The sequence below is a fragment of the Hyperolius riggenbachi genome, chromosome 7 (assembly GCF_040937935.1).
Source record: "Hyperolius riggenbachi isolate aHypRig1 chromosome 7, aHypRig1.pri, whole genome shotgun sequence".
Lineage (NCBI taxonomy): Eukaryota > Metazoa > Chordata > Amphibia > Anura > Hyperoliidae > Hyperolius > Hyperolius riggenbachi.
This window is the reverse complement of record NC_090652.1, coordinates 301,048,638-301,064,800: the sequence shown is the minus strand read 5'-3', so window position 1 is coordinate 301,064,800 and position 16,163 is coordinate 301,048,638. Positions and strand designations below refer to the sequence as shown.

General features: G+C 46.3%; 1 protein-coding gene across 2 annotated transcripts in view; it reads right to left on the bottom strand.

Annotated features, from left to right (window-relative positions):
- The window catches only part of SMARCAL1 (SWI/SNF related, matrix associated, actin dependent regulator of chromatin, subfamily a like 1), an 80,763-nt gene extending 64,600 nt beyond the window's left edge, over positions 1–16,163 (bottom strand). The window contains exons 1-4 of one of the 2 annotated variants that reach the window (XM_068246088.1): positions 16,095–16,163; positions 10,026–10,878; positions 9,157–9,207; positions 4,918–5,178 (exon numbers count right to left, since the gene is read on the bottom strand). In XM_068246088.1, the coding sequence (XP_068102189.1) occupies positions 4,918–5,178; positions 9,157–9,207; positions 10,026–10,839 (1,126 nt within the window). In that variant the 5' untranslated portion in view covers positions 10,840–10,878; positions 16,095–16,163. The other variant, XM_068246089.1, reaches the window with a different exon arrangement.

The following is a 16,163-nucleotide window of genomic DNA, read 5'->3' as shown; positions in this document are numbered from 1 at the left end:
ATCTTAGTAGTAAAGCAAACAAAACTTAAACAAGGAACTGCCAAACTCTTCAGACGGTAGAATACTAAAGTACCTTTTTTTCCTCACAGGTACACTTTAACCTCTGATTTCATCCCCCAGTCTCTCTGCAACATGTGATTTTCCTGAACGCTGCCTCAGATAATGCTCTCCTCACAAGTTTTCATAAGGCGGGATGAAGCTCTGACAGACTCCGGGAGAATGTACAAGCAGCAGTCAGTCTGCTCCCCTGGCGGGTGAACAAGCCAGCGCCCCGCGTGATGTCAGCGCTCCATTTTATTAGCGCTCTGCTCTCGGCAATAAAGCATTTACGCAGACTGCTGCAATAAGTGGATTTTTATTACGTCTGACGCTGGTAAAATGCAAATGGCGTCATGTCTGAACCGTTCACCCCCGTTTCAGGTCACGCCTGAGCGGTCGGCTTCTGTCTCTCGAGAGCGTATTGTTTTATGTGCGGAACGCAGCGCCTTGTCGGAAAGCCAGACTTCCCTCCCTCGTACATTATTGTTCAGCCCTGACGAGCCTTTTTAATGGCTGTACCGTTATTTCCCTCGCCAGCGAAGTCGGGAGAAAAGGGAGCGGGCATTCATCACGGCCCAGAGTGCCAGTCAAACGCCGCTCGGTTACACCGGCCGGCACGCAGCGGCTGATTAATACCGCCAGAGCCTCTCTTAATATTAGTTTGTGTCTCGCTTGCCCAAATTGTGACTAATGCCCACGTCACAGGCGGGGATCGCGTTCTTCCCTTCACCACATACAAAACGAAAACCGGAGAAAGTAAACAAAATACAACAGAGATAAAACAACATTAAGCGTATCGCCTGAGGCTGGTTTCACACTATAAACCAGTGCAGTGCGTCGCTCCCATCGCACCACCAAAAACAGGCCTTCGGGGAACACCGCGCTATTGCACAGTGTTCCCAGTTTGGCCACCGGCCTAACAGGACTTGCTGCACGCTTGCTGTCACTTCCTGCTTCGGGTATGCGGAAGCATATTGTTATAATATTCTTCCAATCAGGAGTGCCGCAACGCTAACGTGTTCAAAGAAGCGCATTATCAGAGACTAACATGACTTCCAGGATGACGCAGATCGCCGCAAGTCCAGTACCGCAGCGGTAACGTAGTTCTGGCCCTGCTTCGGGAATGCGGCAAAAAGGTTGCTTCCGTCGCGCTGTATTGTGGTAGTATGAAAACCTCCATAGACTTTCCTTGCAGTAGAGTGCCGTAAAAATACCGCACCGGTGTGAAAGGGTCCTTAGACTTCAGAAGACATGGCTGGGAAATGTCAAAGTAAGGGGCGGTTCACAAAGGCGACTGCCAGGGACAAGTTTAGCCAATTATAAAGGGGGACATGGTGCCGCCAAGCACAACCGACGCTGGACGCTACGCAATGCCCTAGAGCAGGGGTGTCAATCAAATACAAAGTGGGCCGAAATCGAGCTCTGGAACAAAGTCACGGGCCAACCTCAATGTCTAGTGGCCCCCTTCCTCCCTTATATAGTTCCCTGGTGTCTAATAGCCCCTCCATCCATACCTTATACAGTTCCCTGGTGTCTAGTGGCCCTCTTCTATACAGTTCCCTGGTACCTAGTGCTTCCCCCTCCCCACATGGCTTCTCTGGTGATCTATGGCTTACCTTCCAAGCTTTAGCTACTCTGGTGGTCTAGAGTGGGCCGAACATAATGCAAAGTGAGGAAACCACCTGAGGGCCAAATCTGATGTCTCCGAGGGCCAGATTTGGCCCATGGGCCGGAGTTTGGCTTGTATACTGTAGAGGGAAAAGGGGACCACTGAACAAAACCGCGGCTGGGCTCTACTAGCATTTCAGGAATCACCTGCAAATCTTTGCATATAACGATAAACACTGAACGTTCCCATTCATCTCAATGCACTGGGAGTGTCCTTCCTCAGCCTTGTGGACGGGTCTTTCCTGCACCTTTTTGGGCATGTCAGGGTGGGCGGGGGAAAGGTAAATACAAATTAGACACCTCCCATTGTTCGGGTAAAGAGAGAAAAGGGAAGGGGAGGGGTCTCTCAAAACGTAGTAACGGAGGTCTCTGCAGCACTTTCCATACCACAACAGTGCGATCTAATTACTGTAATGACATACAGTGATAGTCCATCAACTCCATCTTAGCCATATGAAAACCTGTTCCCTTTAATTCCTCTAAGTTTGAGATGCTTAAAGGGGAAGTGTAGTGAAAATAGCATAATAAAAATGTCTTAGTATTGTTTTTATAAATTATTTGGTCAGTGCTTGCTCATTGTAAAACCTTTGCTCTCCCTGATTTACATTCTGAAATTAATCAAATGGTGACATATTTAGTCATGTCAGGTGCATCACCGCGGAATGTTAGTTTACTGAGAATTCCGAAAGCAGTACAAAATATACCTGGTCTATCAGAAGCTAAATAGCCTAGGCTATGACATCACTGGGAAGGCTAGACTACATACCAATATACAGCAATGTATAGTTACAGAAAGGGTTTCTGATGCTCAAACTAGGAAAATTACCATAAAAGTGGGTATCCTGAATAATTCCCTGCACTCTACTATATGGCCTCACTACAGGGCCTCTTTAAACAACCAGGCATATAATGAACAATGGAACGCTTTCTAAATTTCCCACCTTAAATACTACATGATTTGAATTTTTGGAACAATCCACTGGCGGAGGGGGGTGTTTAATCCATTCAGGTTCCGTCGTTTTCACGTGAGAAATGTTCATCTCCCATTCATTAGCCTATAACTTTATCACTACTTATCACAATGAACTGATCTATATCTTGTTTTTTCCGCCACCAATTAGGCTTTCTTTGGGGGGTACATTTTGCTAAGAGCCACTTTACTGTAAATGCATTTTAACAGGAAGAATAAGAAAAAAAACGGAAAAAATTCATTATTTCTCAGTTTTCAGCAATTATAGTTTTAAAATAATACATGCCTCCATAATTAAAACTCATGTATTGTATTTGCCCATATGTCCCGGTTATTACACCGTTAAAATTATGTCCCTATCACAATGTATGGCGACAATATTTTATTTGGAAATAAAGGTGCATTTTTTCCGTTTTGCATCTATCACTATTTACAAGTTTAAAATAAAAAAAAAAAATAGAAATATTTCATCTTTACATTGATATTTAAAAAGTTTAGACCCTTAGGTAAATATTTACATGTTTTTTGTTTTTTTATTGTAATGGTGGGTTTTTTTATATTAAACATTTTATTTGGGTATTTTTGGGAGGGTGGGATGTAAAGTATAGTTTTATAATGTAATTGTGTGTTGTTTTTAATTTTTTTTTCATTTTAGTTGTAGTTTTACTTTTTGGCCACAAGATGGCGGCCATGAGTTTGTTTACATGACGTCACTCTAAGCGTAACACACGCTTAGAGTGACGCATCGGGGAGGGAACGGCCAGAAAAAGCACAGCTTCCGAGAGAGGCTGACGCTTTTTCAGCGGGGGAGAGGAATCAGTGATCGGGCACCATAGCCCGATACACTGATTGCCTGGGTACCGAATCCGCAGCCGGGAGTGCGCGTGCATTGTGGGTTTTGTGATCCTTGCTGTTACATTTGTTACATTTGTTCGTTTTTTGGGTACTGAAAGGTATGACAGGGACACTTTATGTTGAGGTTTAGTTTACGCTGTTTACGCTGTCGTCACTTCCTGCAATGCCGTCCACTTACAGCACAGTGGACGGCATTACAGTGACGAGAGCGGAATGCACGCTGGAACACGGAAGAGGTGAGTCATCCCCGCCCATTGCCTGATATTACTACGCTGCTGCTGCGCTTAATAGCTGGAGGTGGAGCGCAGATTGGGGGAGGGTAAGGGAGGAGGGGGGATCCGACCCCCCTCCCCGCCACTGTGCCAAATAACCCCTTCCTGCCCGCTGCCCCATCCAGCTCGGCGGCCCCACACACCCACAGCCACGCGGGTGCTGTGTCCCGACTTTGCCGCCGGAGGAACCCACCTTACAGGTGGACCGGCCCTGCGTGGAGGTGATTGACAGCGGCGCTCAGGCAGGGGCAGTAGAGGACAACCTGGAGATGGTCCTGCACACCGTCGTGGAACGGAAGCCAGCGGAGCTGCAGCGAGGGACATAGAGGTTGCCAGGGGCTGGAGGAAAGATAAGAAAAAGACACCGAGAGCCCAATATGGTGTAGTATGCTCAGGACAATAGTGGATAATGTAATGTGAGAAGGTTATACTCACAAACAAGGGTTACCGCTGAGGCAACCACTGTGAATGCAGGTGAGGAGATTAGACCTGTCCTCACTCAGGGTTAAGAAGTCGCTCTCTGTAGATAGAAGAAAGGTAAGGGTGGGTCCCCCTTCCACCAAGGGTGGACACTATAATGACTTTGATGAACAGAGGCGCCAGCAGAATAAAAACAACAATTAAAAGTTTTAAAATATGCTGGGGAGGCAGTGGCGGACTTACCTCCGAAAGCAGACTAGACTACTTGTCTGACATAAATAATATAGCGCCTCTGTCAGGCTATATGTGCTACCTGAGAGCTACTGTTTTGTCCCCTGTTTTATTGCCTGATGAAGCGGGCTTGGTCCTGCGAAACGCGTTGCATCTATTGGGGTACTAATAAAGTGTTTATTTATGTCAGACAAGTAGTCTAGTCTGCTTTCGGAGGTAAGTCCACCACTGCCTCCCCAGCATATTTTAAAACTTTTAATTGTTGTTTTTATTCTGCTGGCGCCTCTGTTCAGGGGCTGGAGGAAGCCTGGGGTAAGTAGTACTATGGGAAGCAGGAGTTGATTGACAACTCCTTTAACAAACACTATTTGAGGTTGGACAGGTCAGAATGAGAGATTTATGTTTTGGTAAGTCTAGCATCTTATTGGTCGCGTCTTATTAGCAAAGAAGCTGGTTTCTTACCATAATTCCGGGAGCTCATCTGCTTGAAGAGGCCGATGACTTCGACGTGGTACCCGATCTCAACCTCAAAGCGCGAGCGGGAGATCAGCAGGCAGCGGCCCTTCACCACTGCGTTGGGTCTCTGCCAGTTGTTGCACATGGCGTAAAGGCTGTTTATAATGGTGCCCCCGCTGGCTGCCTGAGGAAGTGCGGGGATCTCCACATCTTCCATCCCTTCCAAAGTTTTCAGAGTCACGCTCTGTATCCGCTGAGCCTCGGACACTGCAGATGTAGATACAAACCAAGTCATCTCTTCAGTTCACAACACACTAATCCTTAAAGGGAACCTGAGGTGAAACAGATATGGAGGCTGCCATATTTATTTCCTTTTAAACAATACAAGTTGCCTGGCAGTCCTGCCGATTTCTGTGGCTGCAGAAGTCTGAATCACACCTGAAGCAAGCATGCAGCTAATCTAGTCAGAATTCAGTCAGTAACATCTGATCTGCTTCATGCTTGTTCAGGGGCTAAAGCTTACAGGAGAAGTGTCACAAACATGTATGGAGCCAAAATCTAAAACATAGTCTAAGTCGCGGGCCAAATTTTTTATTAGGATTTAAAGAGAGCCCGAGGTGGTCTGAAAAAAATGAAACAAAAATTAGGCTACCTGATCTGCGGGGCTGAGCAGATCAGGTAGCCGTAAAAACTGCCGCTCCCTTGGGCCGCAGTGGCCCACTTTCACTTGCGTGACCTCTGGGTCACGTAGCTGCACTGAGAGACTGGTTGTCTCTTACAGAGTGCAGGGAGGCGGGGGAGAGGCAGGGGGCGCGGCCAGGGAGAGAGAGCTGCCCAATGGCAGCTCAGGAAACCCTGCAGGAACGTCCCCAGCGACGAGTGAGGAGTAGAATACACAGGAGGTAAGTATGACCTGTGTATGGTTATTTTGACTTTTTATTTTCAGTTCAGGTTCTCTTTAAGAAGAAAAAACTGTAAGTGATGCTTTGATAAATCTGGCCCAACGTTTCAGCCAGAAACGGTCACCGTTGCGCTCCTCTGAGTGGGAGGACAGTGTGCTGTACTTTTACTGGTTACAACGATGCACATTTGAAACTCAAGGGCCACATAAAATGGCATGGAGGGCCGCATTCGTCCCGGGGGCCTTGTGTTTGATACCTGTGGCTAAGAGTATCAGAGGCAGAGGATCAGCAGGAAAGCCAGGCAACTGGCATTGTTTAAAAGGGAATAAATATGGCAGCTTCCTTATCCCTCTCAGTTCAAGTTCCCTTTACAGTTTTTTTTGTATTTTATTTACAGTATGTGCTTGCATTAGTACTAGAAAGCACACTTTTCTAAAGTATTTTTCTTTTTTTACTCATCAGAAAAATATTAACCACTTCAGGTCGAGAGCACTTTTCACATACCAGCGCTGCTCTCATTCATTCGCTAATAACGTTATTACTACGTATCACACTGAAATGAGGGATATATTTTTTTTCAGGACAAAATTAGGCTTTTAGCGAGTGATATCTTTTTGTTTAGTAATTACCTTTTTTTTTTAATGCATTTTAGAGGGAAAATAAGGGGGGAAAAAAAAAAATCAAAGAAACACAATTTCTCCATTTACATCCATTGGGCTTGATTCACAAAACAGTGATAACTATTAGGTTTTCGAGCGTTTTACCGTGTGTTCGCATGAAAAAACGATGTTCGCGCAGCGTTACCGTTCGCACAATAACGCAAATTTATCGCGCGAATTGGACCATTTAAAGCACAAAAAATTTGACCGCGAATTTTGAGCGCGGAAATCGCTTTTTCACTCAAAATTTCGCGGGAAGCACTTTTCACAGCGTGTTAACACTTAGCACCATTTTGTGAATCAAGTCCATTATAGCTTTACAATAAACAGTGCTAACTGTAAGTTAAACCCACAAATTTTATTTGCTTATCCATCCAGGTTATTACAACGTACAGATTATGTTCCTAGCACAATGTATGGTAGGCCTGAAAGATAAATCGAATTTAAACCAAAATCGTGATCACCAAGATCACAATTTTGGAATCGTCAAAGTGGCAATTATCGCGATCACGTCATTTCCACATGGGGAAGTTTGAACAAGTGGCTTCAAACTTCCCCAAAGTCCCGGGGGGGGGGGCACCGCATTGGACATCCCTTCTGCACGAGTCCAACGCTGTCCGTCTTCTATCGCCGTCTGCCGGCTCTTGTGCTTGGCAAAACTCTGGGTTCCTCTATGTCACATGATATACAGGAAGTATGCTGTGCATTAGAACCTGCAGGAGGCGAAGTGGATAGACGGGCATCGCTGGACTTGTGCTGGAAGCTATGTCCAGAACTGATGCAGCTTGGGGGACAGAGGAGGCACGGAGAGGCACAGAGACAGAGCGGGCACAGAGAGAAAAACAGAGAGAAATAGAGCGGGCACAGAGACACAAAGGGGGCAAGAGAGAGACCCAGAGTAGGCATAAAGAGGCAAAGGGGGCACAAGGAGAGAAAGGGGGACAGACGGGGAACAAACAAGCACTGAGGGGGAACAAAGCTTGATTTGAAGGAAATCTTGTATCAAATCGAAATCGCAATTTTTGACAGAAATCGCTCAATTCAATTTTTTCCTAAAATCGTTCAGGCCTAATGTATGGTGACAATATTTATTTGGAAATAAAGGTTTCTTTTTTTCAGTTTGGGTTTTTATTCCTTTCTCATTGTACTATCAATGATTATAAGAACTTATTTGCAAAAATAAACAGTAATATACAGGATCTTCTCAAAAATTAGCATATTGTGATAAAGTTCATTATTTTCTGTAATGTACTGATAAACATTAGACTTTCATATATTTTAGATTCATTACACACAACTGAAGTAGTTCAAGCCTTTTATTGGTTTAATATTGATGATTTTGGCATACAGCTCATGAAAACCCAAATTTCCTATCTCAAAAAATTAGCATATGTCATCCGACCGATAAAAGAAAAGGGTTTTTAAAACAAAAAAAAGTCAACCTTCAAATAATTGGTTCAAAAGTGGGTTCATGCTTCCATCTGCTGAAAAGCTTTATGGAGATGAAGATTTCATTTTTCAGCACGACCTGGCACCTGCTCACAGTGCCAAAACCACGGGTAAATGGTTTACTGACCATGGTATTACTGTGCTCAATTGGCCTGCCAACTCTCCTGACCTGAACCCCATAGAGAACCTGTGGGATATTGTGAAGAGAAAGTTGAGAGACGCAAGACCCAACACTCTGGATGAGCTTAAGGCCGCTATCGAAGCATCCTGGGCCTCCATAACACCTGAGCAGTGCCACAGGCTGATTGCCTCCATGCCACGCCGCATTGAAGCAGTCATTTCTGCAAAAGGATTCCCGACCAAGTATTGAGTGCATAACTGAACATAATTATTTGAAGGTTGACTATTTAAAAAAAAAAAAAAAAACACTTCTTTTATTGGTCGGATGAAATATGTTAATTTTTTGAGATAGGAAATTTGGGTTTTCATGAGCTGTATGCCAAAATCATCAATATTAAAACAATAAAAGGCTTGAACTACTTCAGTTGTGTGTATTTGAATCTAAAATATATGAAATTCTAATGTTTATCAGTACGTTACAGAAAATAATGAACTTTATCACAATATGCTTATTTTTTTAGAAGATCCTGTACTCTCATGACATTCATATTTAAAAAGCCAAGTTCCTGAGGGAATGAAATGGCTATTTTCTTTTATATTCTGTCACTGTTTTCATTTTACAAGTCTTGGTTTCGATACAGAATATATGAAAATGTTATTGCTTTTGATTAAGTTTGTTACTAAAAATAATACACAAGACATAGGCCTCAACCTTAAAACACCTAAATCTATAATACTACTTATCACTATTAAAATGTTACCCCATATGTCTTGTGTAGTTTTACTAATGCTTTGATCATAATTTTGAAAATTAAATTTTTTATTTTAGATTGAGTTTGTCACTACCCATTTCTTACGCGATGTGGGTCTAAGCTTTAAAACACACCAAAATGTATTCTACAACTTGTCCCGATTTAAATAATACCACATGACAAACTGGTGGCGCACCCTCCACAACTACACTGGACATGTCTACTCATCCAGTTAGGCTGAAGTGGATAAAGCCCCGTCTCCCACAGTTGCTGCCACACATCCGCATACAGATTTTCAATAGATAACTTCATGAGGCAGGTAACCTCACGTCTGCTGAGCTCTGACCGGCTTCCATTACTTACTGAGGCTGGGGTAATCCTCCACACCGAAATTCCACATCTTGGTGGTGGGATCTAAAACACAACACAAAACCCGGAGTCAGACATAAACACAAAAATCAATATTGAGCATTCACTGAGCCTTATAAATCTCTATTTTGTACCGCTGCAGCTCTAGGACTCAAACCATTAAAGGGGCACTACAGTGAAATATAGGATAGAGGGATTTCCCTGGTTGCCTGTTTCTATTAAAAAGAGCAACACATATTAGATGGTGCTTTTGTTTACAAATGCCGTCTGGTTAAGATATATAGCTCACGTACAGATCCTGGCATCACAAGGCAGAGGAAGCAAAGTACTCAGCGACTGTACTCAGTTGTGTTCAGGCTGTGTGATAACAGCTATCTCTCTCCTCTTGTCGGCTCAAAAGCCCATTTTTCTAATGCTGTGAAAGGTGTAGGTAAATAGACAAGCAGCCTGTTTTTTTACCTAGGACATTCCACAGCAAGGTGCTTGCTGCTCAATGAACTTGCATTAGGAGAACGAGCTGGGATGTGAACTGACGGAGAGGAGAAAGATATTAGCTGTTATCACGCAGCCTAGATTGCCTTGGCAACGGCAGGATCTGCATGTGAGCTATAAATTATCCAGAGGACGTTTGTAAACAAAATCTCCTAATATGTGTTGCACTTTCTAATAGAAACATGCTACTATGGAAATCCCTATAGCCTATATTTCACTGTAGTGCCCCTTTAACTGCAGGATAGAGAACGAGAGACTCCGACAATTTTCTGTAACGATCAGAGCGTAGACGGTATTGTGAAGCAGCACTAATAATAATTTTCCATCTCATCCACAGCCAAAATACATCAATTGCTTTAATATAAACTCACCATAATTTTTGCTGGGAATCGTTTTAAACAGCGCAATCAGTTCCGCATTGTACCCAACTTCCACTCTGAATCGATCTGCGGCATGCTTGACGCACCTTCCTTTTGTACCAGTCGTCGGTTTCTTGGGCTGCGCAGTTTCCACGGCCACAAGACCGCCAGTCTTCTCTTTCGAATCGGCCACTGTCCTGGTACCTGCTGCCGAAACGGACTTGGAGCTGCTGCCATAAAAATGAGCCACGTTACTTGTACTCTTTACAGATCCATCGTTCAGGTTCCCAGGACCAGAAGAGGCCTCTGAAGGCTTGGATGAATTCAGCTTGGACAGGTCTTGGCCGTGAGTGTTGCCCGATGTACTGCCAAAGCTCTTGGCAAGATTAGGCTGAAATGTTGGTCTAGACATGAACTGGAAACTATTGGTTGTTGAGGCCACCCTGGGTGAAGAAGGCGCAGTCGAGTTTTGAAAAGTCTGTGTCTCTGTTTTGGAACTATATGTCCAATCCTGGACAGCCCCAGAAGAAGTCCTCGATGTTTCCACATTGTTGTTACCACCAGCAGAATACAAATTAACATTTCCAGTCTTGGAAAAGTTGTGTTCTAAACTATTGTTCTGTCCCTGCCCCGAGTTGGTCTGTGGTGCGGTAAAACTCGGCTGCTTGTTCTGTTGTGCGTCAGACGTCTGGAAGTTAGAAGAGGCCAGCGCATTCGGTTTAATTCCATTCTGCTGCGAAGCGAGCCTCTCGGCTCTCCTCGCCAACGCCTTCTGCCGATTCTCCTCGATCTTCCTCTTCTGTTCCTCGGTCAGACTCGTTGACATCTTCCCAGCGCCAGAACTTCTGAAATGACCTGTCAGGAGCTGGAAAACAAAAAGTTCTCAGCGCTCAGGGAGCTGGTAAGAAGAACACAGAAGGGGCCACCTAGAGCCCAATATAGTGCAGTATGTAGTAAATCGGGTTTTTGGAGAAACAATAGCATATGATGTTATACTCACAAATATGGGTTACCTCAAAGGCAACCACTGTGTAGGCAGGTGGGGAGCATTAAGACCTGACCCCACTCAGGTTAAGAAGTCGCTCTCCGTAGATAGGAAACAAAGTGTAAAACTCTCCCAAGGGTGGACTTGAGAATATAGCAAGGTTAGAACAGAGGTGCCGAAAACAGAGTAAAATAGTTATAATCCGTTTAAGGAAGAAGTGGTGAACTTACCACCCCAGAAAATGGACTCCGAATCAGTTGATTTCATAGTCAACTAAGAAATGTATTTAAACACTCCACAATGCAACATGTTTCACAGGATCAAACACGCTTCATCAGGCAATAATGGGAGCAACTGCCCAGTTATTGCTCTCGTTATTGCCTGATGAATCGGGTTTGATCCTGCGAAATGTGTTGCATTGTGGAGTGTTTAAATACATTTCTTTGCTGACTTTTAAAGTAAGTCCACCACAATCTACTTTATTAAACGGATTTTAACTATTTTACCCTGTTTTTGGCGCCTCTGCTCTAATCTTGCTACATTCTCAGTGCTCGGAGAAGCGGTTTAACGAGCAGAGGTGTTACGCTCTATTAATCTAAATATTGAACGATTTTAGGATGTGGCGAAAACAAAAAAAATCAATGAAGCGGATGTTCCCCCCGAGGGACGGTTTGTGGACCTCATTTCCAAGAACGGCGTCCACAGACGGCTCCATATTTCATGTTTACATCCGAAGAGGCGACGGCCTGCGTATTAACTGCTTTATCAGATATCCGTCATTTACATTGATTAATAATAAACTGCGGAAGCAGGAGATGGGGAAGTAATTACAGCGCAAATATATCGGAGGAGAGAGACTGTGGCATGCCTACATCGTAAGGGGTGAGGATAGGATAACCATGCCTAAAGTGGACCTGAACTCTTGCACATCACAGAAGGAAAACAGAGAGAAATGTACCTTGTATGTATTTAGAGTTTCATCTGTGACTAATTAATAAGTGTAATTTTATCTTTCGGCTGAGTCAGCTTGCTGCCTACGCAGAGAAGCTAATTTGTAAACACAGGATGTTAGCCCTATGTCTGCTTTCCTGAAAGCAGGAAGTAGTCACACTGCATTTTAATGCAATATTTGTATCAGCTGTAAAAAAATGTTTTTCTTTAAGGTCGCATTCACAGTGCCACTTTGCGGAGCTGCAGTTTATCGCACTGCAATGCTAATCCTATGGGCCGCTCATAGTGCGACGTTAAAGTCGCATTGAAAAAAATGTTGCGTTGTGGTAACTCATGGCTTGCAGTGTGTTACCTCTCAACGCAGACACGTTGCGACTTTAACGTCACATTAAACCGCAGCGTCTCACTATGAATGCGACCTAAAGGTTATTATGCTGTTGCTTATGTTTTAGGCCTTGTTCACATCTAAAATTGCAATCGCTGACGCCAGCGTATTGCGATTTTGTGAGTGACTTTTTTAGCACCTCCCGGTGCTTACCTGCGCACTACGATTTTTTGTAAAGCGCTTTTCTAAGCGCTTTTGCAGAGCGATTTGTTTTTTCACTTTCTGACGCAAGTCAGGAACTGAACTCTTTGACCCGGAAAAGAATAAATGTATTTATTCTTAAAAGCACTGGGGAAATCGCTATACAAAGCTCTTTTTCAAGCGTTTTCTCTGTACCTGCCATTCGCCCCAAAAATGGTACAGCACTTCGGTAAGCAGATCGGAAACGAAAGGCTCAGATGTGAATACTTTCATAGGGAATCATTGCACAAGCGCTTTTAGGGCGAGTTTCAAAATCGCCAGCGCTAAAAAAAAAAAAAAAAGCACCCTAGCATGGGCATCCACACATTGGGCAAAATGGGGCATGCACCCCCCGGGCAGCTGCTGCCTCCCCTAGCCATCCGAACGTGCAGGGGGAGGAAGCAACACAACAAGCAGCAGGAACAGCGGCTGGGAGGGGGGCCAGACCCCCCACTTCCCTCACCTGGGTCTCCTTCTGGTGCTTCCCCCCTCCAAATTAGCAGCGGCAAACAGAAGCGGGCATCAGCGGGTGGAGAGGAATTGCTCACCTGCTTCCTGTGTTCCAGGCGATGGTCACGTGACACTGGTCACCGCCTTCTCCACTGCTCTGTGCTTCCTGATTAGCAGGAGCACAGTGAGCAGCGGAGAAGTCGGAGACCAGTGTCACGTGACGATGATGCTGAGCACAATCGCCTGGGATGCAGGAAGGAGGTGGGCAGTTCCTCTCCGCCCGCTAATGCCCACTTCTGTTTGCCGCTGCTAATTTGGAGGGGGAAGCGACAGAAGGAGGGGACCCAGGTAAGGGAAATGGGGGGGTCTGTCCCCCCTCCCTGCCGCTGTCCCTCCTTCCAAGCTTCCCCCATACTGGGGGCGACTGTACTAGCTATACTGGGGGCGACTATACTACCTACACTGGGGGCAACTATACTAGTTATACTGGAGGCAACTATACTAATACTGGGGCAACTACACTACCTAAACGGGGGGGGGGGGGGGCAACTATACTAATACTGGGGCAACTACACTACCTAAACGGGGGGCAACTATACTAGCTATACTGGGGGCAACTATACTCTCTCTGCCTTTCTGATGTCACTCTTTCTCTCTCTCTCTCTGCTGTTTCTTTCTGCTGTCTCTCTTTCTCTGCCTCTCAACTCTTTTTCTCTCACTCTCACTGCCTTTCTGCTCGCTCTCTCTCTGCACTCTCACTCTGCTTGTCTTCTGTCTCTCTGTCTGCCTTTCTGTGCTCTCTCTCTGCTTCTATGCTGTCTCTCTGTGCCTTTCTGCTGTCTGTCTCTCCCTTTCTGTGCCCTCTTTCCTCTCTCTCTCTCTGCCTCTCTGCTGTCTCTCTCTGTCTTTCTGCTCACTCTCTCTCTCTGCCTTTCTGCTGTCTCTCTTTCTGCCTTTCTGCTCGCTGTCTCTCTCTCTCTCTCTCTGCCTTTTTGCTCGCTCTGTCTCCCTTTCTGTGCCCTCTTTCCTCTCTCTCTGCCTCTCTGTTGTCTCTCTCTGCCTTTCTGCTCGCACTCTCTTTCTGCATTTTTGCTGTGTCTCTCTCTCTGCCTTTCTGCTGTCTCTCTCTCTCTGCCTTTCTGCTGTCTCTCTCTCTCTGCCTTTCTGCTGTCTCTCTCTCTCTGCCTTTCTGCTGTCTCTCTCTCTCTGCCTTTCTGCTGTCTCTCTCTCTCTGCCTTTCTGCTGTCTCTCTCTCTCTGCCTTTCTGCTGTCTCTCTCTCTCTCTGCCTTTCTGCTGTCCCTCTCTCTCTGCCTTTCTGCGGTCCCTCTCTCTCTGCCTTTCTGCTGTCCCTCTCTCTCTCTGCCTTTCTGCTGTCCCTCTCTCTCTCTCTCTGCCTTTCTGCTCGCACTCTCTCTCTCTGCCTTTCTGCTCGCACTCTCTCTCTCTCTCTGCCTTTCTGCTCGCACTCTTTCTCTCTCTGCTTTTCTGCTGTCTCTCTCTGTGTCTTTCTGCTGTCTCTCTATCTTTCTGCTGTCTCTTTCTCTCCCTTGCTCTCTCTCTCTGCCTTTCTGCTCTCTCGCTTTGCCTCTCAGCTGTCACTCTCCCTCTCAGCTGTGTCTCTCTGCAGTCTCTCTCTTTGCCTTTCTACTGCCCTCCCCACACATGGGCACCCTCCTCCTACCCACGGGCACCCCGCTCCTGCCCATTGTCACCCTCTCCCACCCACTGGCACCCTCCTGCAATATGTGGGGTGTGGCTTAATGGCACACAGAGGGCATGGCTTAAGTTTCCCTGTCACTACCTAAACTGGGGGGCACCTGTGTCGGAGGCACCCCCAGAAGTGGAGTTCCATCGCCACCTAGTGGATGCGCCCAGCTAACGGAAAAGTACCTGAACAAGCCGTAACACTTGCAGGATAAACCTACATGGTGTCACCCTATTTTACCGCAAGGGTAGCAGCTGCCGACCAGGCCAGGGCAGCAGCCACTACGCATGCGCAATACTTCTACACCTGCACAGAACGCTCCCGCACATGGATTTGCAGCCGTGAGTGGCGCAGCCACACATGCATTTGCAACCCAGTGTTGCCAACTCATCCCTTTAATTACTGACACATATGAATTATACAGGTTTTGGGGCTAGGTAGATGCAGTTAAAGCACTGATTATGTGCAAATAGCCCCAGAATCTGTATAACTTAGATGTGTCAGTAATTAAAGTGATGAGTTGGCAACACTGTTGCAACCGACTTGGCCAGGTCAGCAGTTGCTACAGAGGGGACCCCGGGAGACCGGCTTGGAGCACAGCTGCAGCGAGTGACCCATAGGCTTCCAGGGGCTGGAGGAAGCTCCAGGTAAGTTTTTAATGAGGAACTGTAACGGCAAAACGTCCCCTGGGGGGTACTCACCTCGGGTGGGGGAAGCCTCCGGATCCTAATGAGGCTTCCCACGCCGTCCTCCGTCCCTCGGGGGTCTCGCTGCAGCCCTCCGTACAGCGGTGACGTCATTATTTACCTTCCTGGCTCCTGCGCAGGCGCTCTGACGGCTGTCGGCTCCGAAGTAGGCGGAAATACCCGATCGCCGTCGGGTCCGCTGTACTGCGCAGGCGCAAGTCTCCGGCGCCTGCGCAGTAGAGCGGACCCGACGGAGATCGGGTATTTCCGTCTATTTCCGAGCCGAAAGCAGCCACAGCGCCCCCGCTGGAGCCAGCAAAGGTAAATATTGAAATTACAGTCGGGCCTGTCGCCGGCTGTTCAGAGGGCTGCAGCGAGACCCCCGTGGGACGGAGGACGGCGTGGGAAGCATCATTAGGATCCGGAGGCTTCCCCCACCCGAGGTGAGTACCCCCCAGGAGATCTTTTTGAAGTTACAGAGTCTCTTTAACTTTCCCAGATTTCTTCTTTATGCAACAAGAAAATGAAGGGTGACAGGTACTCATTACCCATTGGATCTGTGCGGTGCTCTGTGTCTATAATAACATCAGCAGCTCCATGATAGCCGTATAGTAGCTGCCCCCTACGGAGGGACATGGCCCCGGGAGCAGCAGAGCCGCATTCTCCAGCGCGTCACACTGCATGTAGGCCAACCAGCCCCGGACAGCCCAGATACCCAGCTCCAAGCTTCATATTTACCCGCCTGCATCCATGACAGCTCCCAGCGGAGGAGTTCCGCCCCTAATACGACGAGTCATTCTCCCAGCG